This window comes from Natator depressus, chromosome 6 (assembly GCF_965152275.1).
Source record: "Natator depressus isolate rNatDep1 chromosome 6, rNatDep2.hap1, whole genome shotgun sequence".
Classification (NCBI taxonomy): domain Eukaryota; kingdom Metazoa; phylum Chordata; order Testudines; family Cheloniidae; genus Natator; species Natator depressus.
This window is the reverse complement of record NC_134239.1, coordinates 64,124,399-64,143,077: the sequence shown is the minus strand read 5'-3', so window position 1 is coordinate 64,143,077 and position 18,679 is coordinate 64,124,399. Positions and strand designations below refer to the sequence as shown.

General features: G+C 46.8%; 1 protein-coding gene across 1 annotated transcript in view; it reads right to left on the bottom strand.

The window, feature by feature from the left end:
• The window catches only part of GALNT16 (polypeptide N-acetylgalactosaminyltransferase 16), a 126,869-nt gene that overhangs the window by 5,539 nt on the left and 102,651 nt on the right, over positions 1-18,679 (bottom strand). Inside the window, exons 12-15 of the mRNA XM_074955548.1 lie at positions 16,338-16,421; positions 14,637-14,778; positions 11,973-12,089; positions 96-235 (exon numbers count right to left, since the gene is read on the bottom strand). Of these exons, the coding sequence (XP_074811649.1) occupies positions 98-235; positions 11,973-12,089; positions 14,637-14,778; positions 16,338-16,421 (481 nt within the window). The 3' untranslated portion in view covers positions 96-97. The remainder of the gene's footprint in view (positions 1-95; positions 236-11,972; positions 12,090-14,636; positions 14,779-16,337; positions 16,422-18,679) is intronic.

Genomic DNA, 18,679 nt, shown 5'->3' with positions numbered 1-18,679 from the left:
ATTAGGGTTAGAAATAATAAACCTTTACTCCCCACCCTAACCCCTTCCATTCCCCAAGTCTCATGCAAAAAGAAAGAGAGACGTTTCCGGGCTACCATCATGTGGCTTGTAGCAGCTCCCACTGTTGGCCGGGTCTATCCGATTGGCATGGGTTGGTCACCACCCTGCTGGACTGGTTTTCCACGCAGAGGCCGCTGACAAAGTGCTGAATGAAACTGCCTTTCATCTTCCATTTCTGGGAGAAGGGGGGGGAAGAAGGGAGGAGAGAGAAGAAACAATGTAGTGAGATGAAAGGCTCCCCCTACTTTCACCATGGAGGCAGCTCCTCCCAGCTTGAAACAGGAGGCAGGGTTTGGAACAGGTGAAACTCAATTAGCGGGGGGACATAGCGGAACTTCAGGAACTTGGAATTGTGGTTTGTGGTGACATTTCCAAAATCTGGGATCCTCTGTATTTTCCATAATCAGGGTTTGGCTGATAGGAGTTCACCTATACTTATAGGGCCAGGTTTTCGCGGGTATTTAGGAGCCTAATGATGCACATAGGCACCTAGTGGGATTTTCAAGGGAACCTAAGCGGGTTATGTTCCTAACTTCCTTATCTGCATCTCTAGGCACCTGCTGGCCCACGGAGAATCCCTCTGCTGCAGGGTGCAGGCCAAATCCTGCTCACGCTTAGCTTAGTGTAAACCAGGGCTGCTCTGAGATTACACTGCTGTAACACAGCAGAATCTGGCACAAATAATAATTACAATGGCATAAAACATACCATATAAAACCAACTATGATATTAGAAAGCCAAAGTGGTATTAAAAGGGGGCTGGCTGCAACCTGGCCCTACATTTGAATACTTTGTTTTGCAGGGGAGCGTTTGTTCTATCACTGTTTAGTGCCATGGGGAAGGACAGGCCCAGGCAGAGGCAGCAAGGGCAGGAATTCCACACCCTCAGAACCACCTCTGCAAACAGACCTTCACCTTGCTGAGCCAATGCAGGATGGGGAAAGCTGAAAGGTGAGTCGGGTCCGAACAATGCAGATTGCCATGAAGCAGCAGCTCAAGGAAGAAGTCTCAGATATAGCCAAGTCCCTTCTCCATTAAGGGCTTTAAAAGCCAATGGAGCTGCCTTAAAGTCAAACTGTCACTTCAAAGTAAGAACCTTTCTTTCCTCTGTCTAATTTCTGAAGACAATTCACAAATCTATCTCTCCAGTCCTAGCCAGGCCCCTTCCATCCCATCCCACATCTCCTCTGGAAGATTTTGTCGGCTTGAATTTAACATGGGAGAAGCCAGATTCCTTATCTTCTTTCCCAAACTCTGTCCACTTCTACCTCCTCTGTCACTGTTGCAACATCACCACCCTCCCTCTGACTCCCGCTTATGACCTGGGGTATTTTTGGCTGCTCCCTTTCCCTTGCATCTGGGTTACGTCCAAATCATGTTGCTTCCTCCTCCTCGGTACCGACAAGACCCACCATTTTCTTTCCAATCACACAGCTAAATCTCTGATCCAGGCCTTCATTATATCTCATCTTAGTTACAGCAACATCTCTGTCTCTGCCTTCCCCAAAGCCTACTTTGCCTTTCTCTACTCCATATAAAATGCCACAGCAAGTCATCATCTCCTTGCCCATTGATCTGATCATGTCACTGCCCTCTTTAAAGTCCACCACTGGCTCCTTACCTGCTAGCACATCAAATTCAAACTTTTTATCACCACCTAGAAAGCTCTTTATAACTCTGCCCCTCCCTACTTATCCAAGCTGATCTCACTTCAAGCTGCCCCAACATTCCTCCACTCTGCCAGCATTTCCACCATGACTGCCACATTGTCAGCATCTCAATAAATGCCTCTATGCCTTCTGCCATGCATGGAGCAACGTCCCTGGGCTCATCCACAAGGTCTCCACCCACAAAGAATTCTCTTGGTGGCCCACTGTGGTTGTGATGCTTACACTGAAAGGTCAAAGTATGTGTTAGGAGTCCGGTTGCACCTTAAAGACTAACAGATCTATTTGGGCATAAGCTTTTGTGGGTAAAAAACCCACTTCTTCAGATGCATGGAGTAAAAATTACAGATGCAGGCATTATTATACTGACGCGCGAAGAGAAGGGAGTTACCTCACAAGTGGAGAACCAGTGCTGACAGGGCCAATACAATCGGGGTGGATGTAGTTCACTCCCAATAATTGAGGAGGAGGTGTCCATTCCAGGAGAGGCAAAATTGCTTTTGTAGTGAGCCAGTCACACCCAGTCTCTATTCAAGCCCAAATTAATGGTGTTAAATTTGCAAATGAATTTTAGTTCTGCAGTTTCTCTTTGAAGTCTGTTTCTGAAGTTTTTTTGTTCAAGTATGGCTACTTTTAAATCTGTTATAGCACATCATCAACCTATCCTGGAAAATGATCCCTCACTCTCTCAGACCTTGGGAGGCAGGCCAGTCCTCGCTTACAGACAGCCCCCCAACCTGAAGCAAATACTCACCAGCAACTACACACCACACCACAGAAACACTAACCCAGGAACCAATCCCTGTAACAAACCTCATTGCCTACTCTGTCCCCATATCTATTCTAGCGACACCATCAGAGGACTCAACCACATCAGCCACACCATCAGGGACTCATTCACCTGCACATCTGCTAATGTGATATATGCCATCATGTGCCAGCAATGCCCCTCTGCCATGTACATTGGCCAAACCGGACAGTCTCTACGTAAAAGAATAAATGGACATAAATTGGATATCAGGAATGGTGACATACAAAAGCCAGTAGGAGAACACCTCAATCTTCCTGGACATTCTATAGCAGATTTAAAAGTAGCCATACATACTTGAACAAAAAAACTTCAGGAACAGACTTTAAAGAGAAACTGCAGAACTAAAATTCATTTGCAAATTTAACACCATTAATTTGGGCTTGAATAGAGACTGGGTGTGGCTGGCTCACTGCAAAAGCAACTTTGCCTCTCCTGGAATGGACACCTCCTCATCAATTATTGGGAGTGAACTACATCCACCCTGATTGTATTGGCCCTGTCAGCACTGGTTCTCCACTTGTGAGGTAACTCCCTTCTCTTCGCTTGTCAGTATAATAATGCCTGCATCTGTAATTTTTACTCCATGCATCTGAAGAAGTGGGTTTTTTAACCCACGGAAGCTTATGTCCAAATAAATCTGTTAGTCTTTAAGGTGCCACCGGACTTCTTGTTGTTTTTGCGGATCTACCCCTTGATACTTGAAAGTATGTGTTGTTTCCCCTTAGCCCCAATCTTTCACTACTTGCCTCTTTGCTTCAACAGTGAGTTCTCTGGGATGGGCTGCACCTTCCTGCCTGGCTGGAAAGTGCCTAGTATGTAGTGGTTGCTACCATAAATAAATAATAGTAATAACATGGGTTTGAGAGTTCCACCAGAATTCTCTGCCATTCATTTACTCAGAGATGGCTGATTTCAGCAGCTACATTGGACGGAGCACTCCAGACTGTTGGGATTTTCCTGTCTCCCTCTTCTCAGTCAAGCAGATGGCCCAGTTAGGACACAAGGTTTGAGTGCTCAGTAGGCTGACAGCGTGGGGATCTGAAGAGGATGTTTGGCCTGACTGCCTAATTGATGCAAGAAAAGGGGGACAGCCTGTCAGGCTGGCTTGAAAGGTCTGGAGCAATTGCAGACACACCATATTCAGGGAGCAAATATCCCTAGAGGAGCTGTCAGACTTGCCTCCTCTTTTAGATTAATGTTAGAACTCTATAGGCCTTGGGTCATTCATGGGTAACTGACCCAGTGAACAGTTTTTAGGTTGCCACATATTGCAGGTATTAGGCTCCCAGCCACATTCAGTGAAAATCCAGTGGTTAAAGTTTATATCAACTCGCTAACACAGCATTTCATTACAGCACTATTTCTAATTCCTACCGCAACAGTGTCCGGGTGGCTCCTCTTTGTCTTCTTGCTTATCTATACACTCGTTATTATTCTCACATGACAGAGCAATTGTGCAATGTAGGGTCTTCTCGGCTCAGTCCAGTTAGACCTGAAACGGCCTGGAGGTGATTTTACAAATATTAACCCTCAGCTTGCCACTGTTACCAGCTCTGACTGAGGGGGCTCCTGCTGCGGGACTGGCCTTTGCTTCACCAGGAAGAAGTCAACATGATCAGGGAGGGTGCTAGGAGGAGGGCCAGAAATATGGTGGGGGTGGAATTATAACCCTTCCTGAAGCACAAAATGGAGCTTACAGTGCCATCAACACCTGCTGCCTCCTAGGACCCAAAATCCACGTTCCAGGTTAGGCTGGCTATCACCTGGCAGAGGCCCACTGTGTAGAGAGCCAGGGAGGAAGTAAACCACAGAAAGCAGACACCATCATGAAGGACTGGGAGAAGGGTACACCTGCTCCTGGGAATCCGCAAGAGCACATATTGTGCCTGCCCTCATTTCGGTAATACCTCTGCATGTGAAGGCCTTCTCTCCACCTTGCATCTCCCCTGTGGATGCCTTTCCTCGTATGTGCTATGGCTTCCTGTATTAGCAATCGCTGCTGTGAAGGAGAAGGCTGCAGTTTACCATGCCTTGAATATTAGAGATCTGTGACCATGGCAATTAGCAAGGGACATTTTCCTTCCTCTTCCACCCAGGAGAAACCTGGCCCCATGGGAGATTCTGTGTCATGTGATTTCTCCAGATTAGAGATCCACTGATCCGTGAGCCTCTGTGCGCTGAGCAGATGCCAGCCACTCCGTCTTCAGCAATGGCCTGCAGCAACAGCAGCAGCAGGAGGACACACAGTGAGTGTTCAGCACCACACATTTCCTCCTGCTAATGAACTACACCAAACAAATGAACTTCTCAGTTAATTGCACAACCTGAAAGCCCAGCAGTTGTTTCAGAGTCATCCTGAATCTCTCAGTGCAGTAGAAAGTGGTAGGTCAGTTGTGGGGGAGGAAGTACAGGCCTGGGATTTGGCTGTAGGAATTTTATGCAGGTAGCAGTTTGTGTGTTGACAGTTACAAGCGGAAGTTGTTGGTTCTTTTCCTTAGATGACGTGAAAACAGTGGTTTTGATCTCATTAATTTTGCCCCATACAGGCCTGGAGTTTTTATGCCCCTCTCCTCCCCTCAGTATTCAGGAGGAAGCAGTAAAGTGGCTAGAGACTCACTAGGCTTCACTTAAAATCTCTTATCTGATCACTCAAGGCCCCACAAGAATTATAAGAACAATCACAGGCTGTGGAGTTTGAGTGGGCTGCCCAGCTGTGGCCTGATTGCTTTTTGGCTGAGCCAAACCTGAATGGCACTGCTGCCCCATGCAACAGGTCACAATGCCACTCACTCAAATTTGGCTTGACCACCCCTCCATCTGATGGACGAGCAGCTGGGCCAAACCTGAGTGGTGCAATGCCACTCATTCAGATTTGGAGGATGTATGTTTAGGGGCTCATGAACCTCGGGTTTAGGCTGCTGGTAGGGAAAGAGGGAGCCTGAGAGGGGAAGAAGAGGGTCAGGCACAGGGACAAATCTATTTCCTCCCCCCCGGCACACTTTAAATGGTGCTCTACAGCCCCTGAGAACAACCTTGTGTTGGGGCAGCACAGTTGGGTGTGATATCTCAGATAGATAGATGAGTAAAGGTACAGGGAGAGGGTGGAAACTGAGTGTTTGGGGGGAATCTCAAAAACCTTCACAGGAAACTACCTGCAGCCATGCAGCCTCAGGCTGTGGTCTTCCCAACTCTCATCCACCAAGCACCATTTGGCCTGGTTAGCACTTGGAGGGGAGCCTCCTATGTATACATAGGAACACCTGTGTATTGTGGGAAGCGATGCTGATGACTCAGTACAAAGCACTCTTCCCTAGGCCCTGTCTATGCTGGATGAAAATGCAGTGAAACAAACCACTGGCTGGACACTTTGTGCCAGCTCAAGATTTTGGGTTCCCAGTTCTGAAATGACTCTTTGGGCTTGCCAAGCTTTCAAAAAGTTTTGGTCTGAATCTCTCTGTACCTCTGCCTCCCTTTCTGTCAAAAGGAGATAATACAAATTACCCCCTAGAACTGGTTGGACAACATGTCATGATTTTCACAAATATTTTGTCTCTTTTTTTACCCATCAAAATGTCATCAAAATTTTGAAACTGTCCCACTAGCCCTACTGTGCACTAAAGTGCTTTGCAATATAGGAATGAAAGTGCTGTAAGTGCCAAATATCATTACTCTTTGCAGTGTTGTAGCTAAATAGGTCCCCCCAGGATATTAGAGATACAAGGTGGGTGAGATAATATCTTTTATTAGACCCACTTCTGATGTTGAGAGAGACAAGCTTTTGAGCCACACAGAGCTCAAAAGCTTGTCTCTTTCACAAACAGAAGTGGGTCTAATAAAAGCTATTACCTCACCCACCTAGTCTTGCAAATATTATTACTATAATATTGAAGGAAAAGTCATTCAGTCCTTCCACTCTGATAGTGTAAAATATAGCCCAAGGTATAACAGTACTATAATTTTTCAGTGTGAGCACAAGTTGGTTTTTAACTTCTGTCAGTCCAAATAATTTTACAGGCAATCATGGGTCTTAGCGGGTCTGGAATTTTTGCAAGTGACTAAAAATAGCTCAGTAAACCTAGGAAGCTACTGGTGGCAGCCAAGGTCAGGTAAGAAGTAAGAGTAGAAGAGCAGGGTGTTATATATTAGGGGTATGTTTACACTAGAAACACTACAGCAGCACAGGTATTGACCTAGTAGTGTCTACACTGGGGCTTAGGTCGGCTTGACTTCAGCTCTTAGGGGACTGAATTGTTCACTTCCCTGAGTGGCATAGCTAGGTTAACTTAGGGTTTAGGTGTAGACCAGACACAGGACTGAGGTACACTAGGTGAAGCTGATAATTGGAATAGCCGGGTGTTATGACCCACAGGTCTCAAACCTGGGCCTGCAAGGTTCATGGGAGCAGCCATGCTCCAACCATCTACCTGGCAGCAGCTTACCTGAGACCCCGGAAGCCCAGTCCCAGTGTGAGATGGGCAGAGTCTGATGCCCGATTGGCAGAGTCCCAGAGTGACTGATTGGCCTGCTGGCCCTACTTAAGCCCGCAGCAAGAACAGGAAGCTGTCTGAACAACTGGGCTCCCCTCTGGTCTGTGAGTCTCGTACTACCCACTCCTGCTACCTACCATCTGCTTCTCCTCTGCTAGCTTGGATTTCCTGGCATCTGACTTGTGGCTCCTGACTTCTAGTTTATCTCCTGCTTCTGACCTCCCAGTGTCCTGACTCGGCTGACTCTTGACGCCTATCTTATGACTGTGGGCTCTGGCTCTGACTTCTAGGCATGGCTGCCTATGAGCCAGCTCTGACACAGAGGGTACTGCAGGTCATGATTGAGGTGCATTTGCAGAGCTGCAGGGAGCCTAGGACTGGAATCAGAGGAGATCTTTCACAGAAGATTGTGCGTAAACAGAGGTGTTTGATAAGAAAGCTGGTATGGCAGTTGGTGCACTAGGCCAGAATCTAACAAGTGCTGTCACTCTCCCTGTGAGCTCTGAAATTCACAAAACTGAAACAAAAAGGAAATCAGAGCTGAGAAAATCTCATGTCTCCTGAAAATTTCTTTCAAGCTGTGGTATACTGAAAGGAACATTTTACCTGGCTATTACCGTCAAGATGCTGACTCAGGCACCTACAAAACTGTAAGGTTTTCACTCTGTTTTTTGATTGTCTGCACATAGTTCCATTTGTCTTTATCTCAGATAATATGCATCATTGAGCAGCAAGCTGGGGAAAAAGGCAGACAGCTATGACTTCAGATTTGGTCGTCCCTCAAAAAACGCGACTGTCCTAATTTTCAGGCTGGGGTCTCATTCTCTCGGGTAAATTACAATGAAATACTTTTGTCTAATGGGATTTCTCTGCATTCACTTTGTTCTGTCTTGGAATATTATGCCAGGGTTTCTCAATTCTATTCTCTTGTTTTTAGTGTCTGACTCTCACTTGGTCTTATATTTGTCCTCACTTTATTACAAATTAAAATGCCACGCCCACCATCAGTCTGAGACTATGTAATAATTTATCTGACATTCAAGCAGAAATGCTAACATCTAAATATTATTATGGATAATGTCCACCTGGTTTGAAATCTAGTTCTGATCATAAAGAATAGCACTTGGCTAGCTCTCCATTAGTGCTGCCAGCTACCAGCTGTTCCTGTTCAGTGATCATGGTTTTGCCAAATATATGTTGTTCCTGGTCCCCTTTAGCCTAGTACAGAATAGACTGATGGGGCTGGAATGCTTTTAGACTTGGGTCATTCTCTGATCTCTCCATCAAGTGCTTTCCGGCATATATGTACATGGACTTATTCTGACTCAGTAATTTGTTGTTACAAAGCCTACTTTGATGTGGCTCGCAAGTTAAACTGTTGCTTGCCTTTCTGGCAAAAACAACAGTCTTTGAATGATCCGACTGGCTCATAGCTTGCAAGCCTTTATTCTCTTTCTGAACATCAAATCAAATCCACTGCATGCATCCGATGAAGTGGGTTTTAGCCCACGAAAGCTTATGCTCAAATACATTTGTTAGTCTCTAAGGTGCCACAAGTACTCCTGTTCTTTTTGCGGATACAGACTAACATGGCTGCTACTCTGAAACCAGTCAAATCAAACTGTCTTTCAGTAACAGAGCAAGGCTCCCAGTGTTGTGACACAGTCTACTCTGGCTTGGCTACTGAATGAAACAGTTGCTCACCTTTCTGTTCTGACTTTCTGCAGCTGCCAGAGCACTTGGCACTGCCCAAGCTCTATCTGCACCTTGACCACAGGCTCCTCAGTGCATACTTTCTGTCCCAAACTTCAGGCTACCCCCCCTCCTCCATTCAAAGTGAGCTTCTGCCACCTCTACCTGCTTCCCTAGCCCTGCAGGGCAAGCGTCCTCTCTGCGCCAGAGAGGCACGTGGGCTCCTCTCCCCAGAAGTGAAAAATCAATGCACACTAACACCCGTGGATTCATTGTGCCGTTGGAGTGAGTTACAGAGCACTGATGTGACAGTTTTATAGTGGTCTCATTACAAAGATGCGAACACTAAAACTTTGGAGCCAGTCTACTAAGGATGTGAGTCATTGTTTTCCATTACCTTATGTGGATAAGCTGGACTCAAATCAAGGGCTTGACCTGGCAGATTATTTTGCTGACAGTCTGTTAACAAGGATTTTGTTTAAATGCTTCAAATAATTAATTATGGGGATGAACCAAAGCTCGACTTCCAAACACTCCTGAATTTTGTGGGGAGGGGATGGGATACATGGGCCTGAATCCAACCCTGGATCTGGATTTTGAATCTGGGCCCATCTCTATATATTGGGCTAATGGTAAACCCTAGATCCAAACAGCTCTGAATTTTTGGGGATTCAAATTCCAGATCAGGATTCTTGCAGCTGGAGCTCTCTCTACTAGCAGTGTCCAAGCTAGCTGCATGTCCTAGGGTGACAAAGGGTATTGTGTAACCACACCCATAGGTCTGGCAACCACAGCTATTAATATTGATGTTGATCTTTAACTAGCAGGATCCTCCCTTCTCCCTTTCCCACACCCTCTCCGCCCACCCGCACGCTCCCCCTTTTCCATTTGAGACAATGCCTCAACTTCATTTTGGGGACTGGAACTTTCTCTGCCAGCTCCCAGATCAAGTGGAAACTGAAGCTGGCAGCTACCAGGTGATTCACGTGTGAGCGAAAGTCTGGGCTAACAAGGAGAGTATCTGGGAACAGAGATATGGCAGAGTGGGCTTCTCTCCACGCCTTCCTAACTAGGGTGACCAGAAGCAAGTGTGAAAAATCGGGACGGGGATGGGGGGTAACAGGAGGCTATATAAGAAAAAGACCCAAAAGTCGGGACTGTCCCTATAAAATCGGGACATCTGGTCACCCTGTTCCTAACTCAGTTTTCAGCTGTCAGCTACCTGATAACTTTTCAGTGCTGTAAGCACTAAAGAACAGAATGAGATGGGAAAGATGCACTGAGCAAAGTCACCCTACTGCACTCCCATGTCCGCTAACATACTCAAGGCTGGGGGCTGTGTTGAAAGGTATGTATTATATTGGCCACCACTAGGTTCAAATATAGTTCCCAGAAGGCTGGGAAAAATCCTGTTGTCCAGAAGTCCAGGACAAGAAGGGTGCAACTTGGGCATCAAGTGTCCTGCCATCCAAACAAGGAGGACAGCTGGGGGTGGGCTGTGTGGCCCCAGGCTCAGCAGCGGCACTCTGACGCCCTGTAAGTGGGGAGAGGTGGGAGGGGCAGAGTAGAGGAAAGAGAATTCAGGTACTTTGTGAGAGGGGAAGGAGCAAAGCAAGAGAACTCAGTTGCTCTCTAGAGTTGATGGGGATGGTCCTAGACAACACAAATAATGTCTTGGGAGAAGATGGTAGGAACAGGGAGATGTACACCACTGAAGGTGTCTGAGGGTGAGCCTCAAGGAACATGTTCTCTGTTAGTGCCCTCAGCACAGGGCTGTGGTGAATGGGGAGGAAGAGATTTGGACTTTTCAGGATCTGGGCTTCGCAGCTGCAGATGAGTGGTTCAAAGGCAGCTGCAGGGGTGGGGGAGGGTGGCAGGGCAGGCACTCATCTTGGCCTTGGAGACGCGTGGCAGAGGAAGCAGGTGGTTAGGGTGGCTGTGGCAGAACGGTCCCTGCTGCTTCATCCCGGGCACCAAGAACACCCGACATCCTGCTCCTTGCCCCAGATTTAACCCTGGTGTGGTAACAGCCTTCCCCCATACCCCACCGCCCCCGAAATGATGCAGCTCCACCCTGCTGCTGTTCTTCACCCAGCCCAGCTCCAGTCCCCTCTTCCTGGAGCCAAGGAGAGGGGGGTGAGCCGGAGGAGGAGCAAGGCCTGGGCTGCCCTGTCTTGTACTCTCCCTAGGTACAGAGGAAATACTGTGGGGAGGGAAACATAGATCAGCCCCACAATATTGCCATTGTTAGGGTGCTAGGCCCCACTGCTCCCCCAGTTCTCCCCTCCCTGGAGGAGGGGGCAGTTGATGATCTTGGCAGCTGCCAGGATCCTCTCTGCGACTCGGAGGAGGACTCAGGAAGGCACTTACGGAGAGCTGAGTGACCTAATTACGCAGCTCGGGATACATGTGGTCGCCCAGAGGGGGAAAGATCCAGGAAAGTACAGCCCTCTTGGGTTATTCTTGCAGGGTTAATTTCGAAAGTGAGAGTTGTCCCAGCATATCCACAGCGACCGCTCTTCGAGAGACTCCTGCATTAACCAACGCTCTGGAGACATCTATGCTGCTGGTTCCCATAGATGGGCCTGGCTGAATGCTTTTAAAATCACTTTCCTTTTGGCAAGGGCTAAATTCAGACATGTGTAGTACTTTACAGCAGATGGTGCTGTGGACTGGTCATAGGCTATGCAGCTTCATGCCTCTGAGCTACCAAGGCAATAGGTACCTTAGCAAAGATGCCAGCACAGCCCTGGACAATGCAATGCTGTTCTCCCTTGCTGCTGAGGGAAGCACAGAAGTCAGGAATAGAAGAGCCCTAGTAAGTCCCATTCATTTTCTAGAAGTGCAGGATCGTTCCCCTCTTGTGCTTTGTCCAGTCCAGTTAACAACTCAGGCCTCAAACCCAATTTGGTCCTGGCTGTGTGAGGCACCTGTCTCCCCACCCCAAGAGGCGAGGTCAGCTTTGAGTGATAAGCACATTTTACGTATCTCTAAATAAGTAAATGACGACGCATTCACCACTTCCCTTGGGTATCTCAGAGCAATGTGATCTGTATCCTATCCTTAGTAACGGGAAGGGTCACATCAGAGTTTATGAAGGACAAGAGATGTACATGTGGGGGATGAATCCTAGAATCTAGACATGGAAGAGACCTTTTAGTTTATATGGTCACCTTGCCAGTGCCAATTCTTTGTCTTTAGGCAACACTAATACCAACATAGGACAGTGACAGCATTATGAAGGCGGTACAGTACCTGTCTGCCATCTTTCTGATTGCATGCTTCCAGTGTGATCTGAGATCCGGTGGAGAAGGAGGTGATGGAGAGACACTTGTCTTGCTGTCTAATTAAAGGGTCACTGAAGACCCACTCCTTTGGAGGAGAAAACAAAAAGATACAGATTCCATCATTATGGTAGCAATGATATAACAGAAAAATGAGCCAAATTCTGGAGTCCTCTCTCAGTCCTTACCAGAGAAGAGACTCCCATGGATTGAGCTGGCAGGTCTGGCACCAGGCTTTGAAATCTGTGTTCAGGTTTGGGGAACCCTGACATGTGAACTTCAAAACCTGTCCAGCTGGCTTCCAATAGTCAGATTATCCTTGGGTTCCAAGTGTCTCCCTGCACAGCACCCTTACGTAACCAGGGTTCTACTGGCCTGCAAAGCAGCTAAGACCCTGTCTCCTAATTGAGGTAATGGGCAACAGTTTCTGATTATTTTACATAATAAGCAAATGCACTGCCTACTTCTCCCAGGAGTCAACAGCAATTGTCCAATGTGGATAACAGACAGTTTATCAAATTAGGCAAAACACATACATTTAAACCCACACGCTTCTATACAGCACACACACATCCATAGAAAATAAGCCATTGAATTGATCCCTCATGCCACTTGACAGACACCCATCCCATCAAGTATTAAGGTTATTATTCACTGGGACGGTGGCCCAGCAGAGGGATCGAATGCAATACATTTCAGTGACTTTAAACAATAGTGAAATGGCACAGTGAGTCTGATTAAATGGCATGTTGGATGCTGGCTGCAAACTTGTTCCCAACAGATAACAGATGTGAATGAGCATTTGCTGGCATGAAATAGCTTACTGGGACCCTTTGTTTACTTAGGCTGCTTCCCTGCTGTAGCAAGGCTGTCAAATGAGAAAATCTTGGGCTGGTGTAATGTAGTCCCCCATTGAAGTAACCGGGACTATGCCAATTTACAGCAGCTGGGGTCCTGGCTGCTTACCATAAAGTGTGGCTTTATTCAGAAAAGCCACTGTAAAAATGGCGTCTTCTTACTTAACAGATCTTTTCCCTCTAAGTATTATTTGCTGACTTTTAGTGACAAGTATTCTCTCCCCCTATGTCTTACATTTTGTTAGCTCTGTGGAGCCAACACAACTTCAGGAGCAGGACCTGAGTTCTATTCTGGCTCACCCATCATCAACAGAGTTATTAGCTAAACTCCAACTGCACAGCCAAATTCTCCCCTCAAATTACACCTGAGCAAATCCATCAAGCACAGATTCTGGCTTACAGAATCTCCATTATATGTGGTGACGTGCATGACTTTCAGACCCCAGGTGGAGTTTGCAGGGCTGGCAGCTAGGAAAAAACCCACACATCTTTTTCTCATAAGCCAGAATGCTGTTTTACTAAATCACTTCTCAGATTAGGATTGCACTTTGGTATGATTTTATTTAAAGAGGACAGTGTTGGGTCAAATTTGATCCAGAATGTAGCTTTTGGAAAAGTCCTTTTTTTTTTGGTTTGTCCCCTTCCATGGAATAAGCTGTGGGGCCTGCAAACGCACACCCTGCAGATCCACACAGATTCTGGGGTAGCGGGGCGAGAATCTATGATGGCTCTGGTAGCATGCCACTTGGTAGCAGAGCTGCAATTGCTAGCATTGGAAAATTATTTACGTTTTATTTATCTTCAGTCTTATTAGTAACATAAAGAAATGAGTTTTCTTTAAAAACTGCTTTTTAACCAGACACTGCCCCTTACAAACACTGTTTTAAAAAGTACTTTCAACATTTTTATTTAAGTGCAGACTTTCTTTCCTGAATAAGTATTTAAATATATTCTTCCAGTAATTATAGCAAAGATTTCAATTTCCACGAGCATCTGTGCCAGTTAAGAGTATATTAACCACTTCAAAATCCTGTGAATGTTTGTATTGTGCTCAGAAAGTGGTGTCTGTACGCTCCCATGGACTCAGGCCAAATGCTCCAGTGTAATGCATGAACCCTAGTGCAGCTCACCTTTAGCAGGAATAATGTGTCCCTTCTTTACTGTATTTCAGTGCCTGGATACTATGGTAATTCACACTATAAGGATGAGATAGGCAGAGAGAATGAGAAGTAGCTCAACTCCTGAGTGCTCACTGTAGCACTCAAGGGTTAATGGAGCATTGCCTGTGAATCTGTATATGTTCATTAATGTCCATCTCACTGAATCAATATCTAATACAGTAGATCAGGAGCACCCAAACTTTGTCAAACTGAGGGCCATGGTTACAATTTGCCACGAAGCCCAAGGCCCACATCAAGTTTGCATAAAATGGAGACGCCTGAGGCCACCCCAGCTTGGAAATAGAAATGTGGCCAGTGGAGAACACAAGTCCCAGCATGCAATGCTTCAGCTTAATCTGAGCAGTTTGATTGTGGGCCATATTGTCAAACTCTGACTCGCATGTTGTCCACCCCCTACAGCAGAGAGACTGTAACTTATTATAAGGCTGTGCAGAAGTGGCTACTGTTGTCTGTCAGGACACACTGCCGAGGGTCTCAGATATTCCGAAGATCACACGCACACACCTTTCCTAAACATTTATCCTCCCAGTACCACTGAGTCAAAGCTGCTAAAAAGCAGCAAGCAGGAGTAAAGAGCCAAATTCAAGCCTGCCTCACCTGGCTGACAGGGGGATTGCTCACTGTCCCTTTGCAGCCTCCCACACCAGCCACAGAATTTCCTGCTGTGTCCTGGCCCCAAGACTCCAGGCACTGTCCTCCTTGTCTGATAATCCCAGGAACCAGCTCCTTTTCAGGAACCCTGGGAGAAAAATAACAACAGTTGCATAGCACCTTATAGCCAGAAATGTCTCAATACACTGTACGCATTTATATAGAGATTACTCCAACCACCTCTGAAATGCGTCCGCCTCTCGAGTGGAACACAGCATGCAGTTACACCGCACAATAGTTGGGGCCAGCAAATGAAGAATATTATACCCAATAGAAATGTCTGTGGGAATTCGAGGAGGCAGAATGTGAGTTAGGATTTGGCCAGAACTCTGTATTAGTATCCCTTACTTTCAAAAAGTGCTGGGGGATCCTTAATATCCCCAAGGAGTTAGGACTTCAGGGTTGCATCTCCTCTGAGAGACAGCACCTCCAGCAAAAAGCTGTGTCTATGCTAGCCTCCCCTGCCCCAAATTTCCCGATTGCTACCATCAGTTCATCTCCATTGTGGTAACAACTAGCACTCCGCTAGTGTAGACAGGGCTCCAGACGGCTATCAACTTTTTAACCACCATCATCTAACCCTACTGAGTCTTAGGCTTTGTCTAGACTAGGATTTAAAGGAGTGTTGTTAGATTGTGTTAGCTAACATGTTCTAATAACACAGCCCTAGTGTAGACATGGCTGCTCACTAACACGGGGCTAGGGCACTGGTTCAGTACTGACTCAGAAGGAAGAGTGCCAGCTACCAGTTCACAAAGACCAGTTGCTACAGAATCTGGGATTTTCCTTGAAAATCTCCCATCTAAGTCCTGTGGCAGACCCAATTCCATGTAGTTTGTTCCTTGGGAGCTCCAGGCTCTATATGATTATGTCACTGTGACTCCAGAGTCAGAGGCCCTAGTCTTAGGTCTAATGGTTAATCTGGCCCTGGACTTCAGTACAGTGGGCAGCAAAAATGCTGAAGCCTTAGATTAGAGGGAGCTGTACTCCACACTTCCAGCAATGCCATAAGCGTGTATACAAACCATACCTTAACAAGCCACTTTATTTCAGATCCCTGAAGCACCCGAAATTCAGAAATAGGTATTCACACAACAGAACGTTAAGATCTTAACAGACTCATCTCCAGAGGTATGTTAGTCTGCAGCTCTTCTCCCATCAACACACATCCTGATTTCCTTGGACTGCATGTCCTCTCTCCCTTTGAACAATGGGTGCTGCCCCACCTGGCTTCCTGAAGGTCTCCTAATAGAGCTCTCTATCCCACGAAAACACCTGCCCTTGCCACTCCTTCCCTCTCCCAAAAATGTACTCTTTCCACCTGCCCGCCTCCTGGCTGCCACCTCTCCCCACTTCCCTTGTAGAGATCCTTTTCCACCTCCCTGTTCCCAGGTCCCAGCTCAAATGTCCAAGCAGGAACTGGTGGTGGGTCAAGTGGAAGTGCAGGCCAGGAAATCAAGGAGGGTTTCTCGCCAAAAAGAGAGGGGTGAGCAGGATTTACTCTGAACATGAGAGTCCTGATTTCCTACTTCCCAGCTGCCACAGATCTTCCTCAATTCTGAGGCGAGTGCTTTCCTCCCTGGCCTAGATCTTGCATCCTTTCAGAGAATTGGTTTCCAGCTTTCTAAGAGTTGAGGATTAACTCACTTGAGCTCTGGGTAGACATTCTCCAGGTACCACTGGAAGGATTTACAGTTTAGTTTCCTGCGTTGCTCCATGCGGTCTGCAATACTGGAAACAAAAGCATGTTGTTCAGAATGATACAGTGAACGGAGATGATGGGGGTAGCAGGGAGGGCAGGGCTAGTTTTCGGGATGTGTGAAGCTGTATAACGTTGCCCCCTTGCCCTTGGCCTGCTGGCCAATGTGATGGGAGCAGAGCAGGGACACTGAAGTAAGTGGGAGACCAGGAGGGGCGAGTGCAGAGGCCTCCTGATGTGGGAGGGGACTGAAGAAACAAACACACACTCTGGCAAGTTCTTCCACTTCCTCTAGCTCAGGGAAAAACAGCACAGTACAGTGGCACCACTGGAGAGCTGAGAAGGTGTCTTCACTGTTGTATGTCCCTGTGGGGCTCTATTGTAAGAGAGAGACACAGACAACTGCTGGTTCCCAGACTGGCTTGGGAAGCTAAACAGGTCACTCCCAATGATCAAGGGTGTGTTTAATCATTTTTGTAATTGATTTTTTCCTGTGTTTACAGTGACTTCTTGGAAACTTTAAATTTAAATGGTCACTTAAAAAAACAACTGCATTGTCACTCTAGGGCTCCTTATGGCTGTGCTGCGCGCACTGGCTCATCAGCGTCCAGTAGCTCGGGAGCTGGCATTTGGCACTGATTTTGTTTTCCCTGGAAGAGGAGACGTGAAGCTTTTGTTCTAAAGGAAAGAATACATCAAGGGTTAAATTATGGCTGTTACAGACCAGGGTGCGCTATTGGCATGGGGTAGATGAGCAGCCATAGTGCGTGAGTAGTGGAGAAGGCACAAAGCACTGGGGGCATAATGTCTCCATACGGCTGGGGGGGAAGCAAGGGACTGTCCTCTGCTGCTGCACTCCATAGCCCTCTATTAAAGCTGGTCCGTGCACTCTCCTCCACAGACGATTCTCTTGGCTCTAGCTGGTGTGCAGGAATCAGCGGGAATGGGGCTCTGGCCCCACATCCAGCCCAGTCCAACATTCCTTCTGTGGGGCATGCGATGCTGCTGGCAGAGTTAGTGGTTCCCCCTCATCAGTATACTCACCCTCTGTGGGTGTGGTGAGTGGAGGGGAAAGAGTCTGTTTTTATGCATCCTCTTTCTCCTGCCATCCTCAGGGACCTAACTGGGAGCAGCCATAATACAGCCCATACCTGATAAAGAACTACATAGATCTTATAAACTGATGTAACTGGTGGGGAAGCAGGTCACATTTAGGGCCCAATTAACCTTGATGGTGTCCCTTTAACCAGTGACATAAGCCTTCTAAAAGTACATTTCATGTTAGCTTTACAGAGCCATTACTATACATTATGTAATTACCGAGGGCCAAATCCTGCAGCCCTGACTCAGCTTTTATTCACACAAAGCTGCTACTGAAGCCACTAGGAGATCTGCATGAACGGCGCTGTAAGCTTTGGGCTCAGGGAGGCTCAAGTACTCTGTGTAACAGAGAGCTCTCCATCACAAACAGACAGGGAGCAGGGGGACTGGGATTGGAATTGTTTTTGGGCTCTGGCCCAAGGGCTGCACTCAGGCCAGACCAGAGACGGATAAACATTCGGCAGGCAAAGACATTTCAAAAAGATAATTTATTAATTCATGAGGAATAAAACATGATGTAAAACACAGAGTGGCTCTTACATCATATTGCATCTACAGAGCTCAGTGCATATAGGAGATACATCAGTATTGAACGTACATGTGTCTGAGAGACAACCACAAACGTGGATCTCTTAAGCCAACGCAGTAATATCCATGTGCTGTCCATAAACTGACACATACACAGAGGTATGTTTGGCTTCAGGGTACTCTCCTAGTTAATAAATATGCTTTAGGTTTTTTAATTTCTTTGGGAAGTTCACTGTTCTTGATGCAACTTCCCCTCTGCCCCACACCTATGTGAACCTTTTTGTGGGGCAGACAGCCTGTCTAACTCTAATGCCTAATGGCCATTCATACCAATAAAAGCCAGTCCCATTGGCTCTGGATGCAGCGTAAGCACAGGAATGTCTGGTCAGTTACCTGCTCAGCTCAGACCTCCACAGACTGGTTACCTGCTGTGTAAAAAAACATATTTTCTTCTATCCACTTAATGTGTTGCCTTTTAATTTCATTAAGGGTCCCTCTGGCCTTGTATTCTAGAGCGAGTTAAGTAGGGCACTGCAGGGGAGGAAGGACATATGTTGCCATTTAAAATAAAGTAAATTAAAAGTAAATCTCGTTGACCAGCCATTTGAGCTGTGGTTCTGAGATAGCGCTGGGCAGGGCATCTTTGCCCTTAGCCTTTCCC